We start from the raw sequence: 16021 nt of genomic DNA, 5'->3' as shown, positions 1-16021 counted from the left end.
ACCACGCCTCCCACAGGCCGGCCCCCCACAGACCACGCCCCCGGTTCTCTCCTCCTTTAGACCCTCCCCTCGCGCATGCGCACTGCCCCTTCCACCGCCACCGCACACCCCCCGGCAGTCCGCTCTTCGCGCCCTCTGGCGGTCGCTTCGTCACTTCCGGCGCGCATGCGCAGCGCGTGTGGCACGGCCGCCATTTCGCCCGCCGCGGTCGGTGCTGCCTGTCCTGGTCCCGGTTCCCGTTCCTCGGCCCCGGAGCGGAGCCCCCGCAGCGCCGCGCCATGCCGGCGGGACCCGTGCAGGCCATGCCGCCCGCGCAGCCAGCGCCGCCCGCCGACAGCAAACCGGTGCGGGCCGGGGGGGGGCGGGTCGCTCGGGGCCAGTCGCGGCTCCGGGCTCTTGCGCTGACCCCGCGGGGTTGGGTGGGGGGTGTCGGTCTGAGTCCCCCCGCGGGGCCCCCGTGGCTGCGGCAGGCGCGGGAGCAGCGTCCGAAGGGACCAGGCGCCCCCGCCCCGCTGCGCTTCACCGCCTCGCCCCGTGCCCCCTGTCCCGGCTGCGTTCGCCGCAGCCGGAGGCTCTTCGGGGCCGTGCCGGGCGGGAGCGCTGCTCCCGGGCAGGCTCTGCCGGTGCCTGGCGCCGCAGCGCCGGTGTGTGCCGGGCGCCGCTGCGGGGAGCTGAGTCCGCGGCACGTCCCTGCGCACGGGAGGAAACCGCGACCCCCCCGGCTGGGCCCCCGCGGGTTCCTGGTCCGTGTGCTCCTGGCGGCGGTGCGCGGCGCAGGCGGGGTGGCCCCCGCGGCACATCGCGCCCCGCGCTCCCTGTTCAGGTTGTGTCCGGCTCGTTCTGCCTCGGAGCCGTGGGGGTTGTGCGGAGCCGGGGACTGGACGGGAACGTGAACGCTTCCCGGGGACATTCCCCATGGAGCTGCTCTGTGTGACAGCTTTCCCTGGGGAAGCCCCTTGGTGAGGAGGGGGAGCAACGCGAGTGTCCTGCGAGGAGCTGCGGGTCTGCAGGAGGGCAGAGCCGCCCGCAGGGAGGGCTCTGGGATCGTGGTTCGGATCCTCCTGGAATTGCAGTGAGAAGGACGATGTCCTGCAGGGCTGTTCTCTGGGACACAGCTTTCGATGCAGCTGCTCTGGGATGGAAAGCTCTGTTTGATTTAATGGGAGTTCATCGTTCAGGTTCTGCTCTCTTGTATTCCCCCAGGCCTCTGGGAACATTCCGACCTTCTCAACCTGTTCAGCAGTGCTGAGCTATTCCCAGAGGGAGCGCTCCAGGCGTTCCTCTTTGCTCGACATTCCCAAAGCTACTCGGGGTCAGGGCTGGGATAGGAAACACACCGGGAGCACTTGTTTTGGTTGCATGGAGGGGCCTGAGCTTCCTCCCCGGCTCCCTGCGGAGCCCTGGGCAAGCAGCCACCTTGTCACCCCCCTGAGCAGCCGAGGGGAGTCTGGGGGTGGGATTGTTAAACCAGAGCCTTGTGTTGGGAAACACTCCGGGATGTGGGAGCTGAGGAGGTGCTGTTTGCCTGGGATACCCCATTCTGACATACGGCATTCACTGAGCAGGGGGATGCAGAACGGGGCAGAACTTCCTAACATCTCATCCCAACCTCCCCTCTGGCAGCTGAGCTGTGTTAGGATTGTTATTCCCAACGAAGTGGGGAAGGAATGGAGATCAACCACCTGGCAATGGGGTTTCCAGCCCTCCAGGCTCTTTGCACCCCCTGACGCTGGCACACACACGTTGCTCACTAGTATTTGAAGTTCCTTCTCTTGTTTTCAGCTTTCATTTGAGGCTGTTTGAATGTAGCATCTTGACTGGTTGCAACCACCACAAAGATGTATTCCTGTGGCCCAGCTCTTCCCTTTGGCCCGTTGCTGGAGCTGGGAGGCACCAGGGTGTTACCAGCGTTATTCCATGCTAGATCCGCATCTCAGCTCTGGACCAGCTCCTGTCCAGAGCACCACATAAACGTGTGTGTATTCGTTCTTCCTACAGCCAGAAGAGGAGCCGAAAGAGGAAGCAGCCCCGGCCAAGCCTGTGGTTGGAATTATTTACCCTCCTCCAGAAGTCAGGAATATTGTGGACAAGACTGCCAGCTTCGTAGCCAGGTAATGGACACCGCTGTTGGCTCGTGATTCCTGGGATTTTCCTGCTTTTCCTCTTTGGTGCTAATGGCTGTGCAGCTCTGGAAGCTGGAGTAGTCCCAGGCCTGTGACAAGGCTTCTCACTTGTGGTGAGCCCCGGGGTGAAATCCCACCCCTGGTTGTGCTCAGCTCAGTGAGCCCCATCTCACCCATAGCCGGGGGGAGAGAAGCTCCTCCAGGGGTGTGTGATCCCCCCTTAGGGCAGGATCTCCTGCTGTGGCTGGCACCAGCACAGTGATCAGTGGGAGTGGATGTCAAATGTGGGGAGGAGTCTGAAAGCTGAATAAATTGGATTCATTTGGGCTTCTTCCATTTGCCAACTGGCATCATTCCTAGAATCCCAGCCTGGTTTGAGTTGGAAGGGACCTTAAAGCTCCTCCAGCTCCAACCCCTGCCACGGGCAGGGACACCTTCCACTAGAGCAGGTTGCTCCAAGCCCCTGTGTCCAACCTGGCCTTGAACACTGCCAGGGATGAGGCAGCCACAGCTTCTCTGGGCACCCTGTGCCAGCGCCTCAGCACCCTCACAGGGAAGAGCTTCTGCCTCAGAGCTCATCTCAATCTCCCCTCTGGCAGGTTAAAGCCATTCCCCTTGGCCTGTCCCTCCAGGCCCTTGTCCAAAGCCCCTCTCCAGGTTTCCTGGAGCCCCTTTAGGCCCTGGAGCTGCTCTAAGGTCTCCCCTTCAGGAGCCTTCTCTTCTCCAGGCTGCCCCAGCCCAGTTCTCTCAGCCTGGCTCCAGAGCAGAGCTGCTCCAGCCCTCGCAGCAGCTCCGGGGTCTGATTTCTGTCTAATCACTGCGTGAGGTGCTGGGGCTGGCTCCGGGCCTCCTGGCACCATGTGGGTAGCGTGGGAGGTGCCACCCCTCAGCTGGCTCGTTGTTGCCCTTCCTGGCATCCAGCAGCCACACGCTGTGTGCTGTCGCCTCGCCGGGACGGGCCACTTGTCACCTTGGGTTTAAGGGAGTTACTCGGCGCTGCTCTGGGCAAAGGCACTTACTGTGTAACTGGTCTCTAAGCACTGCCAGGGAGCGTTGGCTTCCTGTGAGCATAGGGAAGGGGCTGTTTATCCCTTGGTATTGCAGAGACCTCCTCTTTCGGAAGAGGGGGAGTGTCCAAACAAGACTTGGAGGTAACCCGAGGGTATGAAGAGAAGCATCCTCTGGCTCAAGCTGCCCCCAAACACATGGATGGGAGGAATGGATGGTACCTCAGCTTCGGGCTCCCTCAATGCAACCCTGCTGTGCTCAGCCTCTGCACAGGCTGCTCCTTACCTGCTTTTTTTCCTTATATGCACTTTCTGGAAGTGAAACTGGTCCTAAAAGCTTGTGAATAGAGCAATTAAAATCATTCTCTAAGTAGCTTGTAAACTTCATCCCATAAACTGTCAGTCCAGTAAATGGCCTTTTGTCTGTGCGTGGCCAGACGAGGTTGTGGAACACTGCTGGGTTTTGAACTGTCTGAAGGAACATTCACTGTGGAGTGTTCAGACTAAAGCAGGACAAATGCCTTCGACTTGTGTGTGTTGAGCTGTTGGGTGGGAGTTACTTAGGGGTGAACCCCTTCCATGTAGGAGAGGAAATGGTCCTTTGAGGGGCTGACACATCAACGCATCTTACCACAAAAGAAACAGACCTTTACCCTGGAGTTGATGTCTGTTCAACTGAACAATCCCTCTGTTTCCTCCCCAGAAATGGTCCCGAGTTTGAAGCTCGAATTCGTCAGAATGAGATAAACAACCCCAAGTTCAATTTCCTGAACCCCAACGATCCCTACCATGCCTACTACCGGCACAAAGTCAGCGAGTTCAAAGAGGGCAAAGCCCAGGAGCCCTCGGCTGCTATTCCCAAGGTGATGCAGCAGCAGCAGACTGCCCAGCAGCAGCTGCCACAGAAGGTACGTGTCCCTTTCGCTCGGGCAGAGAACCTGGCTTCTCCCTGGGGGCACACAGCCTGGTGGGAAGCAGGAGGTTGGGAACACAAGGAGCTGGTTACACCGTGCAAGAAAGCCAGCACTGAGCCCTCGGGGTTCAGTGGCTGGGGCTTGGTTTGCTGCAGATGGGCATCCCCCTGTTGCTGGGAACTCAAAGTTGTATGGGAAAGAACCACTTTATTGTTCTACTTGGTCCTTCTTAATGACAACTGTCAGTTGACTGACACGGTGCCTCCACTAGTGATCGCTTGGGTTGGATGGATTTGGGACTCCTGCCATAGGCAAGTCTTTGGAGTCTTGGAGTTCACTTTGAGCTTGTCTTGTAGAAATATTCCCTCTTTTCCTGCCAGAAGGACCAGGTTCCCCTTAAAATGTGGAATGCAAAGTGTTGCTAGTCTTGCCTAGCTGTGCCTTTTCCATAGTGGCTGGAGCAAGGGCACTGGCTGCATCTGAGTCCTCCACATGCTTTGCACACCCAGCAGTCGTGCTGGGTAGCACTGCCCATCCTGCAGGATTACAGCAACATCCTGACAGCTTCCAGCTTTGTTAGCTGGTGGAGCAGTGCTTGCTTTTACAGCGGGCCCAGACCCAGATGCACCCTGTGGTAGCAGCTTTTCTTCTCCTTGCAGCTGCCAGCGTCTCTGATGTTGCTTTCCTGCAGCAGCTGAAAGCAAAAGGTGTTCTCCAAGTGTTTGGTGATGGTTTCCCACGGGCAGTGCCTGAGCTGTGTCCTTCTGCTCTGCAGGTGCAGGCCCAGGTGATCCAGGAGACAGTGGTTCCCAAAGAGCCTCCTCCAGAGTTCGAGTTCATTGCGGATCCTCCCTCCATCTCCGCCTTCGACCTGGACGTGGTGAAGCTGACGGCGCAGTTTGTGGCGCGCAACGGGCGGCAGTTCCTCACGCAGCTCATGCAGAAGGAGCAGAGGAACTACCAGTTTGATTTCCTTCGCCCCCAGCACAGCCTCTTCAACTACTTCACGAAGCTGGTTGAGCAGTACACCAAGGTACCCAGCAGCTCCCCCCAGGGTCATCCCCTCGGCAGCAGTGGTGGGTTCTGGAGGCTACATCTGCAGGACCATGAGGGTGCTGAGGCGCTGGCACAGGGTGCCCCGAGAAGCTGTGGCTGCCCCATCCCTGGCAGTGTTCAAGGCCAGGTTGGACACAGGGGCTTGGAGCAACCTGCTCTAGTGGAAGGTGTCCCTGCCCGTGGCAGGGGTTGGAGCTGGAGGAGCTTTATGGTCCCTTCAACCCAAACCAGGCTGGGGTTCTGTGGGTCTGTCCTTTAAATCCCACTCTGAGTGGATATCTCATTGTTGGCAGCATGCAGTGCTGACCACAGTGGGCTGTTACTTAAATGAGCCAGCCCCTACTGTAATATAAGTAAGAGCTGTGGGTTTTTAAGCTCAGAGGGTAGTTGGAAAGCCAGGAGGGAGTATTATCAAGTGCAAGCAGGAGGGATGAGTAATAAGAGGGCTGCAGCAGAATAACTGGCACATGGCGCCGGGGTCTGCTGGTGTTTTCATCCCTGAGGAAAGAGAATAATTGCTTTTAAGGAGGCTCTGGCAAAAAGAATTGTCACCAACTGTCCTGCATCATGTGTTTCAGATCTTGATCCCACCCAAAGGTTTGCTCCTCAAACTCAAGAAGGAGGCTGAAAATCCCAAGGAAGTCCTTGACCAGGTAATGCCTGGGAAATGTACCACAGCATTTCACTGGTGGTTTGAATGTTTTCCCTTCGTGTGTTTCTGGTTTATGGGCAGCAAATACAAATAGACAATAAAGTGGGTGTTTCCTCTGTGGCCGCTGGAACACAGGGTGCTCCAGTTGCCTTCACTGGCTGTTGCTGGTGCCAGGGGTGGCAGCAGAGGCATAGGAACCGCATGAAGCTTCTCAGAGCAGAATGTTTTGCTCTCAGACAACTTCACTGTGACACCTCAGCCACTTGGAGTCCTTCCAGGTTATTCTGTATTACTTTGACTTCTATCCTCGTCACACGGAGGTTTTTCCTTTGGAAAGATGGAATTACAGGGTTGTAGCTGAGTGGCTGGGAATTGTTTGCTGGGAATCTTCGGTGATACCCACGTCACATCAGACCTGGATGGCCTGATCTTGGCTCCGGAGGTCTGCAGCTCCAGCGTTAGAGAGAACCACCTCACAGAGCTGGCGCAGCACACAGCAGGCAGACCTGTGCTTTCTGAAGGAAACAGCTCTTTGTCGTGCCAGGCCTCTGGAATACTGCCGGGGTAGCTGCCCTGGAAGGGTTGGTAGTGCGAACCTTTAGGTGCTGGAGAGGTGACTGTGTTGTGTTTCTTGTCTGATGTTTGGTGTGTGCTTCGTCTGCTTTGCAGGTGTATTACAGAGTGGAGTGGGCAAAGTTCCAGGAGCGAGAGAGGAAGAAGGAGGAGGAGGAGAAAGAAAAGGAGCGTGTGGCCTATGCCCAGATCGACTGGCATGACTTTGTGGTGGTGGAAACAGTTGACTTTCAGCCCAATGAGCAAGGTACTGAAGCACTGTAACCTCTATGGAACTCTGCTCCCTTTGAGCAGGGGCCGTGTCCTGAAGTGCTGGTTTTAGGCAGACATTGGGGTGCACAGACGTGGGGAAAGCCGCCTAGTGACACCAGGGCTGGGGTTCCTCTGGAGTCAGTAATGTTCCCCTGGAACTAAGTCCAGGACTGCGCTAGTGTCTGCTTTCTCACTTCCACCAGGACAGCAGAACTTGTTCCACTTTCTGGCAGCACTTTCACCTGTCATGGAATCATGGAATGGTTTGGGTTGGAAGGCACCATAAAGCTCCTCCAGTTCCAGCCCCCTGCCACGGGCAGGGACACCTTCCACTAGAGCAGGTTGCTCCAAGCCCCTGTGTCCAACCTGGCCTTGAACACTGCCAGGGATGGGGCAGCCACAGCTTCTCTGGGCACCCTGTGCCAGCGCCTCAGCACCCTCATAATGAGTGGTATTTTCCTTCTCTCTCATCTGAATTTACCTTCTTTCAACGGGTAGATGAGAAGTCTGTCGGCCCCTTTAGGAACTGGAGCTGCTCTAAGGTCTCCCCTTAAGGAACCTTCTCTTCCTAAGTACTTCTTAAGTCCTAGCTGTAAGTACCTTCATCATCATGTGTCATGCTGATGTTGGTCTGGACAGGCTCCATCCTTTCCCTTTTATACATCTTGGCTCCAAGGAGATGTTCGATGCTGCTGCTGCGTAAAGAACCTGCTTTTCATTCAGGGGGTTGATACTTGTCTGTGCATTGAGCAGTGAAGTGGGGTAGTGAAGCTCTGTTTTGTGCATTGTAGGGAATTTCCCTCCTCCCACCACTCCGGAAGAGCTGGGAGCTCGGATCCTGATCCAGGAGCGTTATGAGAAGTTTGGGGAAAGTGAGGAGGTGGAGATGGAGGTGGAGTCAGATGAGGAAGATGAAAAGCAAGAGAAAACAGATGAGCCCCCAGCGCAGCTGGATCAGGACACACAAGTGCAGGATATGGATGAGGTAACTACCCAACAGACCCATTACTTTTGTCCCACCAAGTTTGTGTGCTCCTCGATGCATTTTCACTGTAAAATGTTCCTCAGTTTCTGGAGGAAATGAGATTTCTTTCTGATGGAACTTCAAACCAACCTGTTTCTGCTGGAATATGCAGCTTTTCATGTTTTCCATTAACAATACAATTTCTCCAAGAGAGAAGTGCAGCAGGGCTGTCACCTCATGGTGTGGGTTTTATCTTCCTGTGGGCAAGCCCTTGGGCCACGCTCTGCAGAGTCTGGAATGCTGAAAGATGACTCATTTTAGACTCTTCCTCCACCCACTTGTAAGCTCTTTTGTGGTCACAAGGAACAAGAGCAGGGTTAACCATAAGCCCCTGCTTGCTCTGCTCTTTAATGTGGAAGCTGAGGGGTTCTTGCTTCCTCTTCTGGGTTTGCTGAAGTGGGATTTAGCCAGAGGAACCACTGTGGGTGTCAGAGGCAGAAAAGCTCCATCTCTTTGCAGCTGCAGCATCAGCTCTTCCAGCGCTGCACAGGATGTTTATGCCTTTCCCAAATGTTGTCTGTGGGTATTTGACTGCTGGAGCTTGGTTCTCATTCTTGGGTTTGGTTTAAATAAGGGCTCAGATGATGAAGATGAAGGTCAGAAGGTGCCTCCTCCTCCAGAAACCCCGATGCCACCACCTCTTCCTCCCACACCAGACCAGGTCATTGTGAGGAAGGATTACGATCCCAAAGGTGAGGCAGGCTGCTGAGGGTCTGTTCTCCCTCTTTGGCCACAAGAGCATTTGGTTCCAGGCTGCTTCAACACTGTGCTTTGCTTTTCCAGCCTCAAAGCCGTTACCACCCGCCCCAGCTCCAGACGAGTATCTTGTTTCCCCCATCACTGGAGAGAAGATTCCTGCCAGTAAAATGCAGGAGCACATGAGGATTGGCCTCCTGGATCCTCGATGGCTGGAGCAGCGCGACCGCTCCATCCGGGAAAAGCAGAGCGATGATGAGGTCTATGCCCCAGGTGAGCCTCAGGGGGGCTGTGGTTTGCAAACCCCAGCTGCTGGATGAGTTCTGGGCACTCTTAGCACACCCCATCTCTTCCCCAGCTCTCTCTGATAAAGCCCATCTTAAATGTAGCTTTCTGTTGTCCTCAGCGTGCTGATTCTGTGGCTGCGTTTGTCTTCAGTGCATCAAAGCCTTTCTGTGAAGCTAAAGGCAAAGAGCACAGGCTGCTGCTGAGCAGCACTTGCTGTCTCCTAAAGAGACTGTGCCATTAGGTACCATAAAGATCATTTGCAGAGGCTTGGTCACGATTGATTCTGTCACTTGAGATAAGAAGTTCTCTTGCTGCTTGCAGGTTTGGATATTGAAAGCAGCCTGAAGCAGCTGGCGGAGCGCCGTACCGATATCTTTGGTGTGGAAGAGACTGCCATTGGTAAAAAGATTGGTGAAGAGGAGATCCAGAAACCAGAGGAAAAGGTAGAGTGGACGCTGGCTTTGGTTTGGTTTTAGCAGGTTCCTGTAGTATTCTGTATGCTCAGAGACACACAAGCCTTTTGAGCTGTGTTCTTGCTGTCAGACTGCTCTCTCGGTGTCTTTGCAGCTCCCGTTGCAGTCGGGACAGGCTGGGGTTAGGCTTATTCTGATGTATTTTATCCTCTCAGGTGACCTGGGATGGCCACTCAGGCAGCATGGCCCGCACACAACAGGCTGCTCAGGCCAATATCACCCTCCAAGAGCAGATTGAAGCGATCCATAAGGCCAAGGGGCTGGTGCCAGAAGATGACAGCAAGGAGAAGATCGGTCCCAGCAAACCCAATGAGATACCCCAGCCACCCCCTCCGTCATCAGCATCGAATCCCCCTGCTAGTGCTCAGCCCATCACATCCGTGCCTCGTCCCCCCACGGTGAGTGCTGGGGCTTCCAAAGGCGGCTTGCTGAGGCCACACTTAATGAGAAGGGAGTCCTGATGAAGGTTAAGGGTTATAACAGCAGGTTATAACCAGGCCTAAGGGCAGATTTTGTGTGGTTTAAGATTCATTTGGAAACCTCAGAATGTTGAACTTGCTGTTAAAAATGGGAAATAGGGCTCGGGTGGAGTGGTTTGTCCTCGGAGGCACCAGGAAGACGCAAGCAGCTGGGCAGAGGAGAACCTGGGTCTTGGAGGCACAGAGCGTGGCTGGCACAGGGAGGGTGGGGGCCTGTTCCGGGTGGAAACAGGCAGGATGCAGAAGCAAAGGGGCTGCAGGTGAGAGCTGCTCAGGGTGGCTCCCTGCCCCGGGGTTCTGCTGCCCGGCTGAAAGCGGCTCCTGGGGTGGAGAGGGAAGGAGGAGCCAGCTCATTTGTTAATGGGGCTCCTGAGCCTGTTCACAGGCAGCCTGGGCCTGAGGTTCCCAGCAAGTCTCAGGCCAGCAGAAATCCATGTTATTTTAGCCAGGGTTGGGAACAGCCCCCAGCATTCCTACGTGTTCTGTGTGCAGTTCTGGTGTCCTCAACATCAGAAGGACATGGAGCTGTTGGAGCAAGTGCAAGGAGGCCACAAGGATGAGCAGGGGCTGGAGCACCTCCCGTATGGAGACAGGCTGAGAACATTGGGGCTGTTCAGCCTGGAGAAGAGAAGCTGCTGGAGACCTCAGAGCAGCTCCCAGTGTCTGAAGGGGGCTACAAGGATGCTGGAGAGGGACTTCATCAGGGACTGGAGTGATAGGACAAGGGGTGATGGGTTCAAACTGAAACAGGGGAAGTTCAGGTTAGATCTAAGGCAGAAGCTCTTCCCTGTGAGGGTGCTGAGGCGCTGGCACAGACTTTTCCCAGAGAAGCTGTGGCTGCCCCATCCCTGGCAGTGTTCAAGGCCAGGTTGGACACAGGGGCTTGGAGCAACCTGCTCTAGTGGAAGGTGTCCCTGGCCGTGGCAGGGATTGGGACTGGATGATCTCAAGGTCCTTTCCAGACCAAATCATTCTCTGACTCTGTGTCCCTGCAGATGCCCCCTCCCGTGCGTGCTGCTGTGGTCTCTGCAGTCCCCGTCATGCCTCGGCCCCCCATGACGTCCGTGGTCCGTTTGCCTCCGGGATCTGTCATCGCCACCCCGATGCCACCCATCATCCACACCCCGCGCATCAACGTGGTGCCCATGCCCCCCTCTGCTCCCCCCATCATGAGCCCCCGCCCGCCTCCCATGATCGTGCCAACAGGTAAGCTCAGTGTGCGCCGGGTCAGCAGCAGCTCAGGCCTGGTCAGCACGGGCTTGAGCTTGACTCTGCCCCTCTGGTGCCTGGGTGAAGGGGTGCAGGTGGCACTGCAGACCCCAAACCCCATCAGTGAGGGTTTGGGGGTGTTTGGTGTGACCTGTTTCACAGTAACTGCTGTGGGGCTCAGAGCTCCTCCTGCAGCACGACAGCGAGTTGTGTGTCACTGTTTGGTGGCTGTGTCCCCGGGAGCTGCCCAGGGGAAGAGAAGCACCCAGAAGGCTCGGGGTGAAGCGGATCTGCCGGCACCTCGCTGGGTATTGCAGCTCCTTACAGAAGCTGCTGCAGTGGGGGGAGAAGCTGTTACCTGGCCCTTTTCCTCATGGCAGCTTCATGGCATTGGGTGTTTCAGAGTTGAAAAGCACAATGGAAAAGGCAATTCTTCCCTTTTTCCTTCTTTTTGCTCCTTTTTTTCTTTAAAGCGAGGTGCTGGCACTGCTGCCTGCCCAGCTTCCTTTGCTGCAGGATCTGCAGGAAGCTCTTTTGCTGCTGCTTGTCTCTTCCTGGCCTGTTTCCCTCTATAAAAGATCTCAGTTTGAAGTTTGCGTGGTGCTGGTGCTTGTGTGAACTTCCCCTGTGCACATGCGTTTATTTGCAGCCCTTGCTGGTCTGCTCAGAGAGTCTGTGTGTGAGGGGTGCCAGCTGAGTGCTCAGTGCTGACCGCACGTTGTGGGGTGTCCCTCTGCCCCTTCCAGCCTTTGTTCCTGCTCCTCCCGTGGCTCCGGTTCCCTCCCCGGCACCAATGCCTCCTGTGCACCCACCTCCACCCATGGAGGATGAGCCCGTCTCGAAGAAGCTGAAGAGTGAGGACAGCCTCATCCCAGAGGAGGAGTTCCTGCGCAGGAACAAGGTACGTGTGTGTGTGGCTGCTCACGGAGAAGCACCAGAGTGCTGCCACCCCGGGTTCTGCAGCCCCACAGGCATGTGAAGCCAATTCAGTGCATGGAGAGGAGCTGCTGTGCACAAGGGAGTGAGCTCCCGAGGTGGCTCCTTCCTGCTGGCATTCCCAAACTGCTGTGTGCCTTGCTGGGAAGAGCAGTGCAGCGCTCCACCCCCAGCCCAGTGTGGGGAGAGGGTGCCCTTCTGCGCTTAAGGGCAGGGAGAGGTGGGTTTATGGTAATGCAAGGAAGAGCTAAAGGTGCTAATAAGGTTTTAAGAACTGCTGAGCTGGAGGTGGAAGGGATTCAATATCTCAGTGTCAGCATGACTGTGGTGATGTGAGTGTTCTGTAACAGCACAGACCGGGTGTTAACACTGAATCTTCTCCTGAGGGGTGCCATCAGCATGTGCTGTTCTGAGTTCTTCAGGAGGGCTGTGAGGCCTGTGGTGCCTGAGCAGAGGGAGGCATGAGAGAAATCCAGCTAAATGCTTTGTTTTGGGAGCGGTGAAGGCCCTTTCCCAGCGTTGAGGCTTATTTGTGTCTACTGAGAGCTCAAGATATGTGCCTGCTGTGGGGAGCAAACACTGTGCCTGGCACTTGGTTATTGCACGGTGGAGCCTCCTCTCCTTGAGACATTATCTGTGTTTCCTCCAGGGCCCAGTCACGGTCAAAGTCCAGGTTCCCAACATGCAGGACAAGACGGAATGGAAGCTGAACGGCCAAGTGCTGGTGTTCACCCTGCCCCTCTCAGACCAGGCATGTAGTGCACAGACCTGCCTGTCCCCCTCCTCCCTGGGCTCTGAGCCTCTTCCCTCGGGGAGCAGCAGCTCACCTGATGGTGGGAGCTGTAAGCCTGGGGATGCTCCCCATGCTGTATCCTCCTGTGGTGGGGGGAGCAGTGGGGACACCCATACAACAGGGAAACAAGCTGAACAAGCTCTTTGCTTCTCCCCAGGTGTCTGTTATAAAGGTGAAGATCCACGAGGCCACAGGGATGCCGGCTGGGAAGCAGAAGCTGCAATATGAGGTGGGTGGAAGCCCTTGGAATGCTGCTTGTTGTGGCAGTGCTGTCTCACACACAAACTGACTTTTACCAGAGGATGTTGGTAATGCACCTCCTGGGGTGCTGCATCCCTGCATCCCACAGAGGGAATGTTGTTCCTGTCTGTGCAGCACGCTCGGATCCGGAGCTGCACACCAGGACAGCAGGACTGGCTTTGAATAGGTGGCATCAGTGGAGTGTCATGTTGGTGCCACAGCAGAGGAGTCCTTTGGGCTTGGTGGCTTTCTCTGAATCAGCCTGTTGTTTTACTGGGGAGGGTGACAAGTCAGAGGGTCAGTCTGCTCTTGCTGGCCTGCCATGTGTGCTTGGGAAGGTGGGTGAGAGTAACTTGGAAGCCCTGAGAAGGCCTCCTCTGGCCTCCCTCCAACAGCTCCACGTCCCTGTTGTGCTGTTGCCCCAGAGGTGGACACAGGATGCAGGGGGGGTCTTGGTTCCAGTCATGCACAGCCACAACCTGCTGCCTGAGCTGTGAACTTTGTACACTGGGGAGTTCATCTGTGGGCAGACACTGTGTTAACCCCTGGTGAGAAAGGAAGCTTGGAAGCATTCAAGGCCAGGTTGGACACAGGGGCTTGGAGCAACCTGCTCTAGTGGAAGGTGTCCCTGCCCGTGGCAGGGGTTGGAATTGGAGGAGTTTTAAGGTCCCTTCAACCCACACCAGGCTGGGATCTGTGATTCTAAATAACTCCACTCATGGTGGTGACTCTCTTTGTGTGTGTGAAGGTATCTGGGGTGTATTGTCCATTGGTTCTCCTGTGCCATTCCTGGCGCCCCTGCCTCCTCCAGTGCCCGTCTTCCACTACACTGGGATCTCTCCTGGTTTTTCCAAAGCCTCGTTGTTCTGTCACCCCCCGTCCTGTCACCATGGCCGGGAGGGCTTCGGCTCTGGGGTTTGTGGGGAGGGAGCATTAAGAGTTCTGCTTTGACTGTTTTTTTTTTCTCCTCTCCTCAGGGCATCTTCATCAAGGACTCGAACTCTCTGGCCTATTACAACATGACCAGTGGCTCCCTCATCCACCTGGCCCTCAAAGAAAGAGGAGGCAGAAAGAAATAGGAGCCATGGAGCCCAGAGGCATAACCTGGCTGCGTTGCCACTCGTGTAACCCCAACCCTTTGAGTCTTCCAGCCTTTTAGGGGCTACTCCCACTGCTCTAATTTGATGAGAGAGATGATGAACCCCATGTTTGGGTACCTGGGGGGAGAGGGGAAGTTGATAGAGCCCTGAAATGTGTAAATGTACTGATCTGCTCTGTTAGGGATCGATGCTTTGCTTGAATTCCCTCTTGAAGCACTGTTGAGGTGGTGCCCAGCTCAGTAGATCCATCTCTGAGGGATTTACGGTGACCATCATCTGTCTGAGTGCTGCTTGCTTCTTCACTTCACCTTTTCCTGACAACTTCCTCCTTCTCAATGAGCCCCTTGTTCTTTCCCTGTCTTGGATCCCTCTGCAGGAGCCTCTCACATTGACCCTGCCTTGGAAACGTATCCTCCCTCAGCAGGAGTGTTTGGGTCTGTGTGTGTTAAACAGCTTCGTGCTGCTTCTGTAGAGCCTCCAGTTTGTTTTAATAAACACCTCTTGGTGCAGGCGTCTGTCGAGCTGTGGTGCCTCAGGGTTGGGGTGCTGTGGATGGAGCTGTGCCTGGCCTCAGAGCGCTCGCAGGGGCTGCAGGGATGTACATTGGGGGTTTGTCATTTACTGTTGGAAATCCTTGTGTTTTCCAGGAAGGGCAAGACAGGGGTTGGTTAAAATTCCCCTGGTGAGACAGAGCTACTCCTCGATGTAAAGCACAAGAGGGAATGGAGCTGCTGGAGCGAGGCCAGAGGAGGCCCCGGAGCTGCTGCGAGGGCTCGAGCAGCTCTGCTCTGGAGCCAGGCTGAGAGAGCTGGGCTGGGGCAGCCTGGAGAAGAGAAGGCTCCTGAAGGGGACACCTTAGAGCAGCTCCAGTGCCTAAAGGGGCTCCAGGAAACCTGGAGAGGGGCTTTGGACAAGGGCCTGTAGGGACAGGCCAAGGGGAATGGCTTTAACCTGCCAGAGGGGAGACTGAGATGACCCCTCAGGCAGAAACTGTCCTCTGTGAGGGTGCTGAGGCGCTGGCACTCTGTGTTTCTGTCATGCTGTGATTTATGCTTTAGGTGTAAACATAATGCATACAAATGTTGCTGTCTGTGTGTGGGGGCAGAAAGACTGCTCCGAATTTAGAGTGTTACTGGAAAAGGTGGTTTTTGCTTCGTGTTGTGCAGCTCCCGCTCGGGCTTGCGGAGATCCTGTTGTGTGTTGTGTCTGTATGAGCCTGCAGCACAGCGCTGACCGAAGCACACGAGTTAATGGACAGGTACCGCAGAAGAGGCTGTTGTCTGTGGTGTGGGTACCTCTGTTCTCCTCTTGGCATGATCCAAAACCAGGGATTTATTATTCTTTTCTTAGTGGTGGTCAGGCACTGCCACAACATCCTCTTTGCCTTCCTCCATGCTCAGGGGGAGAGATGCAGCAGCAGGAGGGAAGCACTGGCCTCCTCCTGCCCTGGCGTGCTCTGTGCCCTGGCTCTGCTGACCCACATGTCAGCATCTTGCCCTTGGGAATGTGTGGGGCAGGGTGGCCTGGGGGTGTGGGGTGCTCCTCCCCACCAGCAAAGGTGTGCAATGACCTTGCTTTGCTTTAAAGACTAGCGGATGGGTGCAAAGCGGTGGTGGTGTAAAACCAGCCAGGAAAGCTCTGCAATGGGGAAGTTGTGTTGGGCAGCCGCTGTGGGGCGTGGAGGTGGGGCTGTGCTTGAGGTCACCCAGCCTTGCTCCTCCGGCGGTGCCTGGGGCTGGTGTGATGCTCCCTGATCCCATGTTTGTGATCCCACACGTGTCCTTGCCCCTGCCCTGGTGCTCAGGTGCTGAGCTCCTGCCCCACTGCTCCAGCAGAACACTTCCTGCTCGGAAGAGCTCAGGTGGAGCTTGGCCAGCCCCTTCCATCTACACCTCCCCCATAAGCGGTGGAACAGGCCCCGTGTGTGTGTCTGGGACAAACCCAGCGCTCCCCGAGCTGTCCATGCAGGGGAGGACCCATGTGAAGTGGCTGGAGCTCAGTGCCTGCTCCCAACGGATCTACCCCGGGAACGCTTCACCCAGCGCAGCTCCCAGCCCGTTGCTGCCGCCCGTGGGCTGGCAGCGACGATGCTGCCGCTTGGGAAGCCTCAGCGCAAGGCGGCGGCAGCGGCAGCCCCAACTCTGGTGCGTGCGGCTGGCTCCGGGCCGCCCCTGCCCGGTGCCCCGGCCCCAGCGGAGCCCTCGAC

The 16021-nt window shown here is 56.3% G+C and overlaps 1 protein-coding gene across 1 annotated transcript; it reads left to right on the top strand.

The window, feature by feature from the left end:
* Positions 1-158: 158 nt before the first annotated feature.
* Positions 159-14330, top strand: SF3A1 (splicing factor 3a subunit 1). Its single transcript, XM_030502239.1, has 16 exons — positions 159-344; positions 1999-2111; positions 3834-4038; positions 4820-5077; positions 5679-5753; positions 6422-6572; positions 7369-7562; positions 8176-8293; positions 8385-8570; positions 8907-9028; positions 9214-9456; positions 10533-10743; positions 11493-11647; positions 12332-12433; positions 12633-12704; positions 13693-14330. The coding sequence occupies exons 1-16, from the start codon at positions 279-281 to the stop codon at positions 13792-13794; spliced, it is 2373 nt and encodes a 790-aa protein (XP_030358099.1). The 5' UTR covers positions 159-278; the 3' UTR covers positions 13795-14330.
* Positions 14331-16021: the final 1691 nt, after the last annotated feature.

This window comes from Strigops habroptila, chromosome 11 (genome assembly GCF_004027225.2).
Source record: "Strigops habroptila isolate Jane chromosome 11, bStrHab1.2.pri, whole genome shotgun sequence".
In the NCBI taxonomy this organism is placed as follows: domain Eukaryota; kingdom Metazoa; phylum Chordata; class Aves; order Psittaciformes; family Psittacidae; genus Strigops; species Strigops habroptila.
This window is presented reverse-complemented; position numbering and strand designations above follow the sequence as displayed.

Bases quoted from the DNA above. Each gene is read 5' to 3' on its own strand.
- SF3A1 (XM_030502239.1), top strand. From the start codon at position 279: ATGCCGGCGGGACCCGTGCAGGCCATGCCGCCCGCGCAGCCAGCGCCG. The intron at 345-1,998 runs GTGCGGGCCGGG...TTCTTCCTACAG, and splicing joins CGCCCGCCGACAGCAAACCG to CCAGAAGAGGAGCCGAAAGA. The intron at 10,744-11,492 runs GTAAGCTCAGTG...TGCCCCTTCCAG, and splicing joins TCCCATGATCGTGCCAACAG to CCTTTGTTCCTGCTCCTCCC.